The 16,707-nt window shown below is 43.9% G+C and overlaps 1 protein-coding gene across 3 annotated transcripts in view; it reads left to right on the top strand.

The window, feature by feature from the left end:
- The first annotated feature begins 4,478 nt into the window (after window positions 1-4,478).
- Window positions 4,479-16,707, top strand: part of OSBPL11 (oxysterol binding protein like 11) — a 39,575-nt gene continuing 27,346 nt past the window's right edge. Inside the window, exon 1 of one of the 3 annotated variants that reach the window (XM_039701500.1) lies at window positions 4,479-4,502. Coding sequence is in view for 2 of the 3 variants with exons in the window: in XM_039701319.1 (XP_039557253.1) it covers window positions 5,118-5,263 (146 nt within the window). In the remaining variant the exon portion in view is untranslated. Of the gene's footprint in view, window positions 4,503-5,097; window positions 5,264-11,929; window positions 12,019-16,707 lie in introns of those variants that run through there. The other 2 variants (XM_039701319.1, XM_039701409.1) reach the window with 2 other exon arrangements.

Genomic DNA, 16,707 nt, shown 5'->3' with positions numbered 1-16,707 from the left:
CTGAGCTCCCTTCCTGCTCATGAGTTGGAGAGAAAAGGGCACAGAGGCATCCCTGTGTGGCTTGAGTAAGCAGAGGGTTGGCACTTGGGAAAGACCCAGCACACACATCCAGCTGTCAGCAGCAGCTCCATCACATGGAAAGCCACGCATGCTGGGAAGTGATGCAAGGGCAGGAAAAGGGATTGAAACATGGGGCTCATCAATGGTGTGGCTGTGGAAATGTCTCAAACTCTGATTGTAACACAGTTATCTCCTGCTGCTGCTGCTGAGCTGCATCTCTAGGACAAGCTTTAGTCTGTGTGGGGAGTTGGAAGTCCTCCAGGACAGTGTAAGTGCTTTGAGGGTCCCAGGTGGTGGGGCTGGGTGGAGGGCAGAACCAGCAGCTGTTGGGGTCTGAAATATAAAAGGCAAAGCGAGCATGCTGACTGCAGTTTGCTGGTGTGGAGCAGGATGGGGTGGCGTGGGCATTGCTCTTGTGTGGTGGCTGCAGAGCAGTGCTCATTCTGACACTTCTGCAGCTCCACGGCTGCGTGATGAGGATGGCAGCTCCAGGATGATCTGCATACAGAAGAATTAAAGACAAATTAGACAGGCAGCAACTCCAAAGAAGCCTCTCTGGAGGCAGGTGCGAGGTCCTTCAGTCCTGCTCCTCCCTCAGCTCTCAGGGCACAGTCCTTTCCTTAGAGGGTGTCTCTCTCAGAGGGGAAGCTACTGGATTACACTCCCAGCTTCCAGCCACACTGAGCCTTGGCTGCTGCCCCCGTTTCCATTTCCACGTCAGGATTGTGTAGGGTTGAGGTAATGCTGGACCCTGGAGCACGACTCAGTGCAAAGTCACACTGTGTGCTGCTCAAAATGGAGCCAAATGTGAGTGTGAAGAACGTGAGTGGGCTGTGGGCAGGGATAGAAACTTTGTAAGCAATGTAAGCTGCTGACATGTGTGAGTGTGCTGCTTTCAGCTGGACCTGAATTACAGCAGGATATGACACATAGTGACTGATAGAGAAGGGCAAGGAAATTTGGGGATGACTGACAGTGATTGAAAAAATATTTTGACTCCTTAAGACTACAGAAGATCTCATGTTCAAAGCAGGAACCATACATGTTAAATAGCAAAACCAGAGACGCAGGGACTCAGTCATGCCTCTAAAGCCCCAAAATTAAGACATTATGTCAGAATATATTCACAGTGTGAAGTACTCCAGTGGGTGAAATAGTTTCTCTTACATTTATCTGGCCTTACTGGCTATTTTCACCCACAGTCAGGAGAATACAGCCATGTGCTCAATGTGTTGAAGGAGAAAGGCTAAACAGCCTTTTCCCCTAAATTTCCTTCCTTGTTTTTGTGTCATGGAATCTACAGTTTTAGGAGGTAGGTATCGTTTATACTTAGCAAGAATAGGAAGTTCTTTCGTGTTTATTATCCAGAAGAGACCAGAAACATTGTTTCCCAGTCTAGTAATACAGTATCTGTTGCCTTGAGAAAGAATTTAACCTCAAGAACAATTGTACCATTAAAAAGTGCAGATATGAAGCTCCATCAGTGACGTTACTTTCCTGTAATTTTCTCATTGCCTGGCAGCTCCTCCAGTTCAGCAATGATTATGAAAAGTTGCACTTCTCATGCAGTAAAGGCAGGCTGCACTTCTGGCATTCCTTTCCCGGGACTGATGCCATTCCCCGGGATGCCTGTAGAGGATGTAGTTCCCTTAGCAGACAGGAGCAGTAATGGTTTTGTCTTCCGTGGCCCAGCTACCAGAGGCAGATCCAGATTTAAGACTGTTAAACTTGGTCTCATCCTAAGATACTAACTCAGGAAAAAAATCCTGAATTAGACCAACAAGGGAATGATAAAAAAACTTGCATCATTTTATGTATATTCTTTTATTTTTAAATTGCACATTTATTTTAAACTTGCACGTGATGAAAACTATGCTGAAATTCAGAGCTTTTACTCTTTGAATCTTGCTGCTCTGAAGACATACTACTCATCTGAAGAAATTATAAACATGTTAAGTGGCTTTAAACTGAAAGAGAATAGGTTTAAATTAGATATTAGAAATAAGTTCTTGACTGAGAGAGTAGTGAGGAACTGGCACAGGTTGCCAGGAGAAGCTGTGGATGCCCCATCCCTGAAAGTGTCCAAGGTCAGGTTGGAATAATCTGATCTAATGGAAAGTGTCCCTGCCCATGGCAGAGGGGTGGAATAAGATATCTTTAAGGTTGCTTCTAACCCAGGCCATTCTATGATTCCATACATAGCCAGACTATAAACTTTGAAAGAAATAAACAAGAGCTGTTTTAGTGTTGATCAGATCCTGGGCAGTTTCCTGAAATTAACAGAATGTTTAGTGGTGGGAATTTTGCTTGAGCTACAACCTACTTCGGCTAGTAACCATATTTGAGCTTACAAGGATTAGATTTGACAAATGTCAATAAACATTTGCTATCCTATTCACGTGCTCCTCCTCCAGATCTGCAGCTCTTCCTCATCTCCTCCTCCAGACCCAGGAATCGCAGGCAGGCAGGGCACAGCTGTGGAGCCCCAGGACTCACCTTGCTGCTCTCCCAAGGGCCAGGGTCATTTTGAGCCACTGAATTGTAGCAGGAGAAGGAGACAGAGCAGTGAACTGAGCACAAGTTATAATTAGTAACATCCTGAGCTAAAGAGAAAAGGCAGATTGCACTGTGTAAGCCCTCAGCAGACGTGGTTTAGCTGTCAGCCTCTCTGTGCTATTCAGCATTTTGTCAATGCCATCTTACGAGAGCCGCTGGTACTGCACATGCAGCACCTTTCTGAGGATAAAAAAGCAAAGGCACAGGGGGAGCAAACCTGAGTTTACCATGCTCAGGGACCAAATACTGAGGGGCTGCAGAAATATGCACTAAGGATTGCTGGCCTGCCTGAGGTGTTGGAAACGTTCTGGGTGGAGGAACATTGTACTGACCACCTGTGATGGTTGCAAAGGCCAGGCACAGGTGAAGCTCTGTCTCTGCTGGGACTGATTGTCCCTGAGCAGGGGGGAAATAAAACACAGATTTGTTTTTGTTTCAAATTTTCCCAGGAAAATTTCAGGCTTATAGGCATACATTATGATTATATGTCTTCAATTAAAGGGATTGGCAGAGCAGGAAGTAATGTGTTTGGAGAGCAAGAGATTCCTCTTGCTTTTGCAGTTCTGGCCAAAATTTTCTTTGATAGACAATGTTACTCTGCTGGTCTGCTTACCTATAGGTTCCCAAGAAAAATGCAGGGAAAAAACCCTTTTTTTTTGCCTGCAGTGACAAATATGCTCCTAAAAAAGTAGAAGTGGTGAATTTTATGTCTCCTCTCACTCTAAGAGAGATTCTAGGCACAGATGCAACAGGCAGTCCACACTGGTCTGCTGGAGGAGAGAGACTGTGTGTGCTTGGCAGAGAGGGAGGGATATGTGGTAATTTAGAACCAAATTAAAGTTTATAAATATATTTTAAAGACACAGTGCTCCTAGTGTGCTATCATCACTTGCTGGCCCAAGGCAAAAGTGTTTTGAATGTCATTGGGAAAGTAGAAACATGCTGATAGGGGGTGAGAATGCCAGGGTGGCTTTCATGGGGTAAAAAGCTGCTGCCAGAGGGGTGCTGTAAGTAAATAAACTGTTGTATTGCACTGAAGACACGGATTCTTACAATAAACTATTTATCTGAAAAATGTTCTCCTTTAAATTTTTGCTTCTGTGTATGATTCTCACATAGGGAATTTTTAGCATCTTTTGCAATACAGTTGTTTACAGTATCGTAAGTGTATAGTAAGAGCTGGAGAGCGGAGAAGGGAATTTGGATGAGATGAGGATTGGCCTCACTAACCACAGTCATGGTTCTGCCTTCCTCTTCTTCATATGCAGATTAATTAATGTCAGAATGAGGATCCCCTGCTCCTGATTTCAAAAAATAATGCAGCTGTAGTCAGTGAGGCTGTGATTGGCCAAAAGCCATGACTGGCCTGAAAGATTTCACAGAGCCAGACCAAGCTCTCCCAGTTAGATGTACTGGTATTCCATGACAGAAAAATGCAGTAACCAGAGGAAGAATAGGAGGGAAAAAATAAGTTTCCTCTCAAGGCTGTGTTGTGGCATTGGTCAGTGCATGAAGTGCTGAGTTTGACTCTGCTCTGTGGTCTCAAGCAAGATTCCAGTTGAAGATAACTGCATGGAAATTATAGTGGAAAATATGGTTGCTGCTCCCTGGATGGAATGTGATGAGCATCCCCAATCTCCCACACACAAACTAAGGAGGACTAAATGAGGGTGAAGGGGGCTGGAGACACTGCAGCCAGGCTGTGGCAAAACCCTTGCAGAGGAGGGAACTCGGTGGTACTTTCTGCTGATAATCTACACAGAAGATGCAAACCAAGGGAGAAAAAGGAAGATATGCCACTGTTGAATCAGCATCTGTGGGAAAATCACTCTCCTTGGACTGAAACATGTCTCCATCACTGGTACTATTGTGATACCCACCCAAAGGTATGACCACCCCTCACTGAGATGTATGACTGAAGTCACTCGTGCTCCACCTAAACGTGAAGAAATAGTGTAAAAGTTATATAAGGTAGGAATATAAAGAGGAGAATATGGAAGTGTGTAAGTTAAGAAATGGAGAGAAGTTAGGGAAGACTCCATTGTGGCTTCTGGGATCAGTCTGTGGGTGAACCTGCCTTCTCATAGGGTTAGAACCTATATGATTATCTCGACCTAACTTTTGTTAGGGATTAAAGCTTTTTAGTATGTTGCTTTGAATTCCTGTACTGCTTTGAACAGGTTTTTGCGGTCAGACACTATCACCGGCAATCCTCGACCCTTAACCCGCACTATTTTATTGTTACTCCGTAACCTGTTAACGGGAGCCCTCCCGGAGCGCTGACAGCTGATCAGTTTTTACCGCTCTGAGGAACTCTCCCTTTTCCGCCTCAGACGCTTCCCAAGCTTTCCGAGCGCTGCCCGCACTAAAGATGGCGGCGGCGCTGACCCGGAAGGGGCGGCGGGGCCGGGCCGGGTGAGGGAGCGGGAGGGCGGGATCGCCCATCCCGGCGCGGCCGTGCGGGAGCCCGGCCAGCGCTGAGGGGCGGCAGCCGCGGCGCCATGCAGGGCGCGGAGCCGGCGGCGGCCATGAAGGGGCCGGAGGGCGAGGGCAAGACGGAGCCGCTGCCGGCGGCGGCGGTGGGGCAGAGCGGCGGCGGCAGCAGGAGCGGCGGCGGCCGCGGCGGCAACAAGGGCTGGCAGTACAGGTGGGCGTGAGGCGCGGTGAGGGGCGGCGGGCCCGGGGCTGCCCCGGCGCGGGTGGGCGGCGTGGCTGCCCCGGCTGCAGCAGCGCCGGAACCCCCCCGGCTGGAACCGCGGGGTGCGGCACGGGGCACACGGCTCCCTCCGTCCCTGTGCCCACCGTCCCTGGGGGGCCCGCGGGCGGCTCCCGTGCTCCATCAGCGCAAGGCTGCCGGGGGTGGTGTGCCTGTGCTCCTGCCTTTCAGATCCTCTTTTCCCCTCGCTGGACGCGGAGACCTGTTTGAAGTTGTTGGAGGCGCTTCGCCGCTTTCCAGCCTTTCCACAAAAAGTCCCAAACTTTGTGCCGAGTTTTAGGTCTTTTTAAGGAACTTAATGGCAGTCGTTAATTTTTTTGTTGATGGTTTCTGTTAGTTGCTGGTAGCAAATTTGAGTGTGCACGGAGTTTCAGTCTTATCGAACTTGTTTTAAGAACGGCGTTGCTTAGCATGAATCGGGGTGATTACTCAGGTTCAGCCAGTCAGCAGAAGGGAGCAGAGAAAGCCGGAGAAGCTGAGCTCACAGCGTTAGTTTGAATTATTTGTCTGTGTATTCGGGAGACTTGAGGGTTTCCATATGCTTTTTTCTGCTGTGCTCTCTGTTTGAGCACATTCCCCCTCACACGCTGGTAGCGGGTTCCACAGCATCACCCGGGAGATCTCCGAATCTGCTCCCGGCTCTCTCCTCCTTGGCTGGAGTTCTGCCATGTTGCTGTTGAAAATGCTGCTGTTCTGTGAAGTTTGCACACTTCTCCTTCAAATGGAGACTCTCCAGAGCCGTCGTCTGCCGGCCCAGATGGACTGGCTTGCTGTTTGCTGCGTGTGGAGACCGCGGGGCCGGCCCGGGATGTGCCGGCACCGAGCGCCCTGCTGCTTTTCGCTGGGAATGAGCAGCGCGGTCATCGCTGAGAATCTGGGTCATGGGTGTTTCACTTTTCTGGTGACTGGTGCCGGAAAGAGAAGTGATTTCAGGGTGAATATTTCAGGCTGTTAAGTCTGGAAAGCTAATTGTCAGATGTAGCTATTGGCTGTTTTAAGGACTGGTTTTCCAGTTGCTTTTTAAACTCTGGGTTCGAGTAGAACTGAATTTTCTGGTGAAAATTGCTGTTAGTGTAACCAAGCACACACTATCCATGTTTCACTGTGAGACACAGGAGTTAGTTTATGCAAACAAAATGGAAATATTTAATATTTTTATGTGGAATTGGAAGCAGTGGAAAAGATCTGCCTGGATGTATTTTTATCTATACTGTGTTTGTGATGGTGGTCACTGGTCAGTGCTGTACAGTGAAATTCCACTTTTTAAAATTAGCCATCCAATTGCTTTGTTTCTTCTTTCAGTGCTATGGCTTGTATGACAAAAATTGAGCTGACCCCGAGTCTTAGCCATTTTGGTGGTTTGACAGCTCTTAGTGGGAGCTGTCCTTCTTTTTCCTTGTAGCTGTCAATATCTGGTTTAATTTGCTCTAAATCTTTAGTGCAATATATCTTTTCATTCTAGATAATTTGGAGAAATTTAGTGTACTAATTCTGTGATTGTGGACACTTGAGATACCTTGCTGTTAATCTCTGCTGTGTTTGGGATCAATTATTTACTCCTACATTTGTCTCTATATCTAATTACCCTCAAAATATCACCTTTCCCCCCTGTTTGCCTAGAAAGCCCTCCTGAATGACATGCTGTAGTTTAGTTTTCACTTTATGAATTACTTCTGTGCTAAAATGTATTTGACAAAAGACAAACTCCCCAAGGATACATCAGTGATACATACAGGTTTCAGAAACAGATTTTCTGGGAACTTTTGGTGAAAGTTTGATATTTAATTTTCATAGCAAAAGTTTGAGCAATGTGTGGTCTCATAGATTGGCAGGAGTAGGATCCTGAAGTACTTGCTCTCCACAGGCCACATCTGGTGCTGAGGTTTAGCTCACTCTTTGGTGAAGCATCTGGTCAAAACAGCTATAGCAGAGTTCTCAGACATTGGGACAACAGGTACTTGGTACTCCAGTGGTACAAGTGGGGAGTCAAGACTGTGGATAAAAACTAAACCTCCAAGACTGCTGGAACCTGAAATAATGAAAACTGAATTTCTCAAAGAGGTGCAAGGTCACACATACTTGGCATAAATTGAGTATCTAGAAAATAAAAAATGAATCAGGAAGTCTGACTTTGTATTTCTATAGGGGAATAATAGGGAGATTTTTAAGTAGCTCTGATGGAGTTAGATCAGATATTTATCATAGTGGAGAAGTGACAACCAGGGACTGCCAGACACTTCAGATGATGTGGAGATGGAGCTGAATCTCCTGTCAAACTTCATGCTTGTAGCCTGTGAATTGGTGGGTTTAGGCAGCTAGCATAGCAGTGGCCCTTCTGAAATTTGTAAGGGATTGGTTTCTTCTGAGGGTAGGAAAGGTGATTTTCTAAAATTTACTTAGTAGAAGTTAGGAGTTCTTGAGAAGCTGCTCTTGTAGCCATCTGACAGGAAGTGATCTTGTTTATTGTGAATGTATGATCAGGTCAGAGTGTGTCTGAGAACAGCCAACCATTGGTTTCATTTTCTTCACTGGGGCAGGAACAGCCTGAGTGTAAACTTGCATTTCAGTAGATAAAGAGACCCTCAGAGGCTGCACTGCACACTAAATTCTTTAACCTTGTCTTCATTTAGAGAAACAATTACCAGGAGGAGGTAAGACTTCTGAATAACTTCAGATTATTATAAGATTACTTGATAAAGTAGTTTAAGGTGATAATATTTTCTTTATTTTCAGCAGTTACCAAGCTGTGAAATACAGCCTCACCCACAGAATTACTTGCGCTCAGCAGTTCTGCCTTACCTTATGACCATCTTCATTTGGTTTTTGCTTTGCTCTGGGTTAAATGAGCAAGAATGCTTTCAGGCAGTGAGAGAAAGGAGGCAGGTTGGGCTGGTACTTCTGTGCCATGTGATTTGTAGTCAGTCAAATAGAATAAAAACTTCACAACCAGAATGCAGAATCTGTCTATGAGCTGAATGGAGCACTGATCAGAATATGTGCCAGAGAAGTGTAACAAGTCCTGTCAGCCTGGCTTGAGGGGCTTTCAGATAATTTTGAAAGAAGTGAGTGGCAATCGCTGGTTCTTATTTATCTACAAAATTAAATGTTCAAAGCTGTAGTTGACTAGAGAACAAGATTGTCTTTCTCAGTTGGAGACATGATCATGTCCTGTCCTCTTATGCTTTTCTTAGTGGTTCTGCTCTCAAATATTTAGATCAATTCTGCTGTTAAAAGTATTCCCAGCATTTCTTCCCTGCCATTAGAAATACAGATAAAGTGTTAATGAATTTCCCAAATGATTGCTGATTTTGAAGCTTACAAGTTATATTTCAAAACCTATTTGCTTTTTCACTTCTGCTTGTATTTTTTACAAAGCTGTTTTTGTTCCTTAATTCTCAAATGGTTTTAGCATCTGTTCACTATGGATTTAGCCATGTATAGTTATAAAATACTGCAGATTGTGTCTTTTGCTCTTTGTTTAAGGAAGTGAGTTGCCTTTTTTTTAGTTGTTCCTGAGAGTTTGTCTGGGTGCTACAGGGTTACTCACAATTGTCAGTTAGTATAGAAAACCATTTGGATGAAAGTAGCTTCAAGGAGTAAATTTCCTAGACTGATAGTATTTTTTTTTCTTTTTTTTTTTTTTTTCTTGCTAGGTGTGACAATGGCCAGTAAGATGGTTCCTCATACTGAGGGGTTTCTGCTTGTCATTAATTAGTTTATTAATTTAAGACAGATTGTCTTGAAGAATTACTCCATGTGGCTTTAGGAGTAGGAGGCTGAGAAGAAGAGCAGACAGTTTTGCCAAAGGGTAACACTAAATGTTTTTCGGTATTGAATGCAAATGGATAACAAATTTTAAACAAGTGAAAGGGTTGCCAGTCTTCTTTTGTGGGTTTTAGGGCTTTTTCAGTTGATACTATGCAAGTGTTCTCATAAATACTAAGAATGGGGAGTAAACAATTACTGACCTTGATTCAGTCTTCTGTGTTTGAGCAGGCCAGCATGTGACAATGTAGGAGAAGAACTGGTAACTGAAACAAGTGAATATATTTTAGTTTTGCATTTTGGGATGATCATGATCACTTTTTAATAAAATCATCCAGTAGGAAATGTGTTTTAAAGGCAGTGCTCATTTCTAAGTTTGATCCCAGTTGCTGTTGAGGGTGACTAACAAGGCTTTGCACTTCAAACATGTAGAAGCAAAGCATGTGAAACTGAGCTAGGCTGTGGAAGAGTCTGCTTTTTATTTGTGCTATCTTGCAAAAGTGATCCAATTATTAGTAGTAAAGGGAAGTGTCTTGAAACTTATACAATACTGGTCCTTGTATTGGGGGTGTCCCAATGTCAGTCTTAGTTGCAAAAAGATGTACTGAGTGTTCCTAGTTTCTCTGTGTTCCTTGTCACAGTCCAAGAAGTGTTTGATCTTGGGAGGATAAATTTCATCTGTTTGGTCTTTAAAACTGAAACCATCTTGGTAGAAGCAGGTACAGGAGGCGATGGCAGCTCAGTGTTCAACAACATTTGCAAACCTCTCCCTTGCTGGTCCTCCCTTCTTGTCTGGGAATCAAATCCTTGCTTAGGTTGCAGTAGGGTGGTGTGTGCTGACCTAATCAACTGGCTCCTGAGAGCAGGCCAGAATTTAAGCTGAGCTCCCTGTTGATTGCTAAGTGGAAGAAATGTCCCAAACCTTCATGAAACTGTTAGTCCTGTCATCCTAGGACAGTTCTGTCTAACACTGGTACCCCTAGTGCTTCCTTTTTATTACCCATCTCCCTTGTTCTGGTTTTTCTTTTTGCATTGCTTGAAACAAAATTCTTCGGGAGTCTAGGTGGAATTTGTGTATATTTGCTGGAATCAATAACTGTAACTCCCTTCTTTGTGGTGCACAGCTGCAGAGGACAGAGGCTGTAATTTTGTGGTGTCACTCCCAGATGGGAGGTCTGGCAAGGCCTGCTCCTGTTTTGATTTTCCCCTGCTCTTGCAGCTCACTTCCTCAGTATGCCACCATTGTAAGAACCTGCTGGCATTGTCACATTGAGGTGCCAGCTCCCAAGGGACATGATGTTTGTGCTGGCACCTTTTGGCTGGGCTGGTGGCTCTGATGCCAAGCCTGTGTCAGAGTGAGTCCTGACCTTCCTTGCTTCTGTTTCTGGTGATGTGTGGAGATCCCTTAGCACTGTGGGACCTTCAGAAAGTCCATGCTGCTCACTTTGTGACTTGTTGCTGGTCTTTTGAGGTGTGATTTGGATTGCTGAAGAGATGATTTTCTCAAGTGGTTGCTTTGAAATTCAGATTGTTTTTTTCTGCAATTTTGTGTGTTCCTTATTATTACTAAAACTCAGATTAGGAGTGCTGTCACGTTTGATATGCTGGAGGGAACTGGCTGAAAAACCTGGTGCCTGAATTTCTTTATCCTTATTTGACTCTTTGCTTAAAGAGTATATCGTGCTTCTAACACTAATTTAGAAATTCTGCACTTCACATAATTTGCTCATTAGAATAGACAAGAAGCTCGTATTTAAAATGATCAGCCAGTTACATCCATCTCAGGATGCATTCTATGTTATTAAAATATTAAGGTCATCTTTTACCAAATTGATTTTACAGTTGCTCAAGCCCCAGGCACTTCTCAAAAGGCAGGTGAGCCCTTCATGTTCACACATGTATTTAAACTTGGATAATTGGCGTTGGAGCAGATGTGTCATAAATTAAGAGAAGTAAATCTTGATGTGAGGTGTGGATACAGTTGGGGAGACAAGTTTGGGTAATTTAAGCAGGAGCTTCATGTTGACTGATGTTCTAGCAGAGAATGTGAGCCCAGTTCCTGAGCCAGGTGACGAGGTCTGGGTTTCCTTCTTCAGCCCTGTGGCTCCTCAATGAGTGACTATCAAGAGCACTGTCCCCCTCTTGCTTCTCAGAGCCTCTCCCTGCTGGACAGACAGGGTGTCACATGTGGGAATTGGTTCTGGCATCCAGTGTACTTATGTTCATCGTGGATGTTCACTTTGAGTTCAAATTCAAGTAAAATGAAGAAGCGCCAATTTTTGTGTAGTGTCTAAATGACAAATAATTTCTGCTGTCCATGAAATAGATTTCTGCAGAGGTTAATGACTGTTACAAATGTCTATCCTTCGCTAAGTGCAAAGAATATTTTTCAACTTCACCTTTTCTAATGCAATTATGTAGCAGACAGTTAATTAACTGTAGTGCAACATTAACATCCTGCTGTGCCACACGCATTCTCTCCCCAGAGAGATGATGGAAAACAAACTGCATGTGCCTGACCTGATCACATTGCTTAATGCAGAAGCAGAAAGCAGCAGCTGCTGCTGTTACTTTATCCTGGGAAGGTTCCTGTGCTGTACTCATTGTACTGTGAAAATTAAGGCAAAGTGCAGTGACCCCTGTTTACTTACAGGCCTTGCCTTGACGTGCCCTCTGATCACCTGCCAGCACTGGTGAATTCTTGTAGGGGATCGCTGTCCCCTGGCAATGCTGCCAGACAACTTTCTTCTTACTCTGCTTTTAAGGCTTGTACCTTTTCAGATTTTCTCTCCTCTGTGTTTAATGCTGAAATGGGAGGGGAGGGCAGGCTGAAGCTGGGTAGGAGAAATGCTGTTCCTTTGTGTGTGTTTTAAGCTGCCAATCTTGTATTTCACAGTCTGCTTTGGAGCTTTTTGCTGTGGGTAGGCATTTTTTCCTTTTTGTTTTCAGTTGTGAATTCCAGAGTTTTCAAGGAGGCTGGAGATCTTTGAGGTCTTGGTTAATGTTTAGGTATTTTCAAATTAGTTTCCAAAAGAGCCTATTTTGCACTGAGAAAGTTGGTTACTTTCATTGCATGTTGATGTATCAGAAAGCAAGAGATCTGCTGGGCAGAACTGCAGGATGCTGTATAAAGGAGCTGGTTTCTGACCCTGGCTCTGACTTCCTTTGTGGTAATAGTCATATATTATTCAAACTGGTTTTCCCCAGTGATCACTAACTGTGTTCCTCTTTTTCTTGGAGGACTGTTTTTGGAATAGTTGGCTCTGATTTTGCAAAACTTTTGCAGGATCACAGTTGCAGCTGAAATCAGCAGAACCCAAGATTTGAATGTATGAATAAAATAAAATAAAAATTTGACTGCATCTGTCTCAAAATTAGGCAGAAAATTCATTGTGCCTCAGTTCCCCATATCCAAATGGAATGATAATGTTTTTGTCCTCTTACTCTTCAGTGCACAACTCCTTCATAAATGTCCATAGCAAGCACAAGAAAACCATGAGGGAACTCATTATTACAGCACGAGTGCCAAATGAATAGTACCTCATACTCATTGCATAATGAACAGGAGCACTTTTGAATAATTCCTTGTCTGGGAATCACCGTTCCCTTCAAGCACCAAACAAGACAGTAGCCCTGCTCTCTTTATGTATGGTCATGGTCATAGTCATAGATGGTTAATGTGTATTCTTTTTTATTTAGAGTTTAAATCTTCTTGGTGTCTTACACCTCAGTTTTAATGTAAGAGTACTTTTGCTTAATTTCTCTGTGTTCAAGATTTATAGAATAATTTGGATTGACATGGGCCTCTGGGAAATCTCTAATCCTCCTGCTTCAGAGCTAAAAGATGTCATTCAGTGCTGCTGAATTACACCACATTTAATTTTTTTTGCCAGCTAGACTTTAAACTACTGGCCATTGCTTCTTGAGTCTGGTTGTCCACACAGGCTTTTGCTCATATTTATGAATATTTAGATAACATCAATTGACAATAGGTTATTTAAGTATGCTCTTCTGTACTTGAAAGGTGATAATAATGATCCTCAGTATTTAACCTGAAATGTTGCAAATATTTCTAAAGTAATTACAAAGCAAGAGGCTCATCTGAGGTACCTGATGAGTGTATTTACCTTCCATTTCAGTGTTTTATTGCTGCAGAGTCCAGAATGGCAATGTGTAATTGTTAATAGAATATTTTAAAAATACATAATCATAAATACTCAAATCTCAAAACTGCAAGGTATTTCTGGTAGAATAAGAACTACTAGATTTGAAGAGAGCAGAATGCCTTGGGATGGAATGTGCAGTAAGCTGAACCATGTTGGACTGTGCCAAAGAATAACTGAGCAATACAGAGGTTTGCTCCACCAGTCTCTGTGGATAGTGTTTACCAGGATCCACTGCTTTCCCAGGTATCATAGGCATCAGACTGTCCAAAACTGCAAAGGTCCTCATCCATCAGTGTTTGCCTTGTATATATTATATCAGTATTGTTCATTGGGCAGAGCAGCTTTAATTTGACTGCTTGAGCTTTCTGAAGCTAGATTTTGAGATAGTTTTGGGTTTTGTTAACAGTGTTGTGTGAAACTGTGCATTATGGTGTGCTGGTGTAAACTGGCAACATAAATGGTAGCAAAGCTGCAGGCAGCCTCTCCAGAGGCATTAGGGGGAGAGTTCAGACCTTTTGAGGTCCTTTTTTTTTGTATGCTGCAGCTCTAAAATGATATTTGCTAAATCTACAGTTTGTTTTCCACTGATACCATTGCAGAAAAATCTGCTGGGTTGGCTACTGACTCTTAGGTGCAGCTTCAGTTCTGTTCTGCTGATGCAAATCCACAAATAAATCGTCCATAAGTGGAGTTCTTGCTGACTTGAGGTGTTCACCTGTGTGTGAGACAGATTGCTGAGCTGAATGTCACTGCAGTTTTTTCTAGGCAGATGTATTGTGAGAGATAGAGAGCTCTGTAAATTATAAAGTAGTTAAACAATCAGTTTTATAGGCATTATGTGAGTTTTGCTACTTATTAAATATTGTCTCTCTTCTACTTGCTACACTGCAAAAGTGTTATAGTAGTTTCATTTGTATGTAATTAACGTGTGCCATTAATGCTGAGAAGAGGAGACTGGAATACAAATTTAGTTAAGATGGTTTTAAAGAAACCCATTACCTTGATTTGTCATTCTCCTTGAGAGCTAGTATTGATAGAATTTGAGGTGCCAGAACAGCTGCTGTGTTGAGAGCAAGGGCTGGGGAGGGTGGGCTATGGAAGAGCCCCTCACCCCAAGGGTGGGGAGGCTGGGCTGCATTATGCTGGAATCAAGGACAACTGATGGCTCATTTTGGCTCTGCCACACGTTTTCTTTGTGGAAATCCCTTGCTGCTCTTCCAATGCTTGTCTGTACTCCCAAGGATTTACAGGAGTGCATGTGAAGAGAAGTTTTTGTATCTAATGAGGTGAGGGGGTGTGTGTTGCTGCATACTTGGAGCCAAGTGGTGTTCTGAAGTATCCTCAGGGTCTGCTGTTGATGTTCTTGTCATGGCGTTGGACCTCTTTTCCTTGCACTTGTTTTTGGTTTCTAAATTTATAATTGAGTAGTCAAGGACACGAGCTGAAGAGCAGGAGCTCTGCTGCCACTTCACAGCTGACTATAAAGCACTGCTGGTGAGTTGCACAGCAAGGCTAGTCCAAAAGCTGGAAAAGCAGAGGTAATTGATACTTTGCCTTTCCTTGTTGGGTTTACTGGGGAATGTGCTCCTGCACCACAGAGCTGTGGAACTGGAGTGTGCTGAACTTGGTGGTGGTTTCTTGCAGTTGCAGAAGATATGCCCAAAGTGTACAATGCTGACATAGCCGTTGGGATTTTTTTTCACCATTCTCTTCTCCACTGCCTACACCTCTGTGTAAGGAAAAGGGGAAGCAGTGCACTGTAGATAAGCACTTTGCAGTGCCCAGTGAGGAGAAAGCAAGCCATTGCCAACAGTAAACCTGTGAGCAGCAATGAACAAGTTCAGTGAAAATGGTCACTGCTTTTTCCAAACTGTATAGTTGAAATCACTCATTGGTTTGCACTGTTACAAGCCTCATTTCTTTATTTCCTTTTTTTTCATGCTTTGCCATTTTTTAATATGAAGACAGTCTCTTTCACCAGCAGTTTGCATCTTGCTGTGAGCTCAGTAGAAAGGAGCATCTTCCCTTGGCCAGGATCCAAAGGTACTATGGATCAAAGGCACTATGTCACAGTAGTGGTCGTGGCAGCTCTGGAGGCTGGATCCTCCTTCAGGAGCCCTCCCTGACATCTTCATGGGCTCCAGACTCCTGGCCATCCTTCCTGCTGGCAGCAAGTCCACACATACTCAGCTGCTGCCTGAAGTCAGGCCTTACGCAAGTCAGTGGGGAAGCCTTTGGCCGCTGTGTTTGCTCTTCAGACAGCTGCTGGGTCTGCAGAGACTTGGCTGCTCACAGCATCCCACGTGGTGCTGTCTGGGTCCCAGCAAAATTAAAATCATCTGAAGGGCAGTCTTGGAACTGTTCTTTAACTGCTTTCCTGATGGGTGTCATTTTGGTGCCACTGCTAGGTTTTTTTTTTCTGTGGGGCTTTCATGGAAACCTACCCAGGAGGGGTATGGAAAATGGTTGGCAAAGCCTTTTGCTGCTTCTCAGAGAAAATGTTGGCTCAGGTGTGAGCCTGGGTGTCTTGGCAGAAGCTCCTGAAAGACGTCATTGTGGGACTCCTGTTCCTCAGTATCTGCGTGCAAAGCTCGGGTGCTGCATGTAAACAGGATACAGGGGAATTTGGCCTCATTGTCACTGTCCTCTTTCTTCCCTGGGACAGGAGACCACCCTGCAAGGCACTGACAGCTGCTGCAACTTAGGAAAGGACAAGTAAAACCAGAGAAGGATAAATAAGCTAACAGCGATCCTTTGTGAATCTTTTATTCCTATTATTTTTTTTAGTAGCATGTAGATATGTAGAAATCTGGCTTGTGGTAAACACCTTTGATGTAAGGGAGGGATAATTTTGTGGGAAGAATATGAACTGATGTGTAATTGTTCACAGACATCTGTTATTTGCTTACATGGACCGTTTCAGTCCATCTCACAGTATTTATAAATCAAAACATTGTCATAAATGGACAGTCAAATTCAGTGGTGTTCAACCTTTGGGAAAAAAACCCAGGTTTTGGGAGGTGGTAGATGTTGCTGGGCAAGAGCTCAGATGTTGTATCAATGTGTTCTGCATGACTTTTTTCTAGATTGTGATTTGTATAATACCCTCACTTAAAGTAGTCCAGCAAAAGTTAAAATAATTTTTTTTCATGTCCTCAGCACTGCGATCCGTCTGTTGCAACATTTCCTTTCTTTGACAGGACGTGAATTTCAACAGAAATAGGGCCTTTAGGGATTGTTGACTCATGGTGCTGAGCTGTTGCTATTCCTCTGACAATCTGAGGCTGTGGTGAGCAATTTAAATAGCAGCAAACCATAGGCACAGGTACGTGCATGTAGGCAGCACTGTGACTGCAAAGGGGTTCTGAAAATCAGGAGAGATCCCAAGGGAGCCAGCCCTCACTGTCAGTCTTGTTGTTCAGTGTTTTGTGTTAAAACCACTTT

Source organism: Passer montanus, unplaced genomic scaffold (genome assembly GCF_014805655.1).
Source record: "Passer montanus isolate IOZ18808 unplaced genomic scaffold, ASM1480565v1 scaffold1, whole genome shotgun sequence".
Classification (NCBI taxonomy): Eukaryota; Metazoa; Chordata; class Aves; order Passeriformes; family Passeridae; genus Passer; species Passer montanus.
The sequence above is the reverse complement of the archived record's forward strand: the minus strand, read 5'-3'. Positions and strand labels throughout refer to the sequence as shown.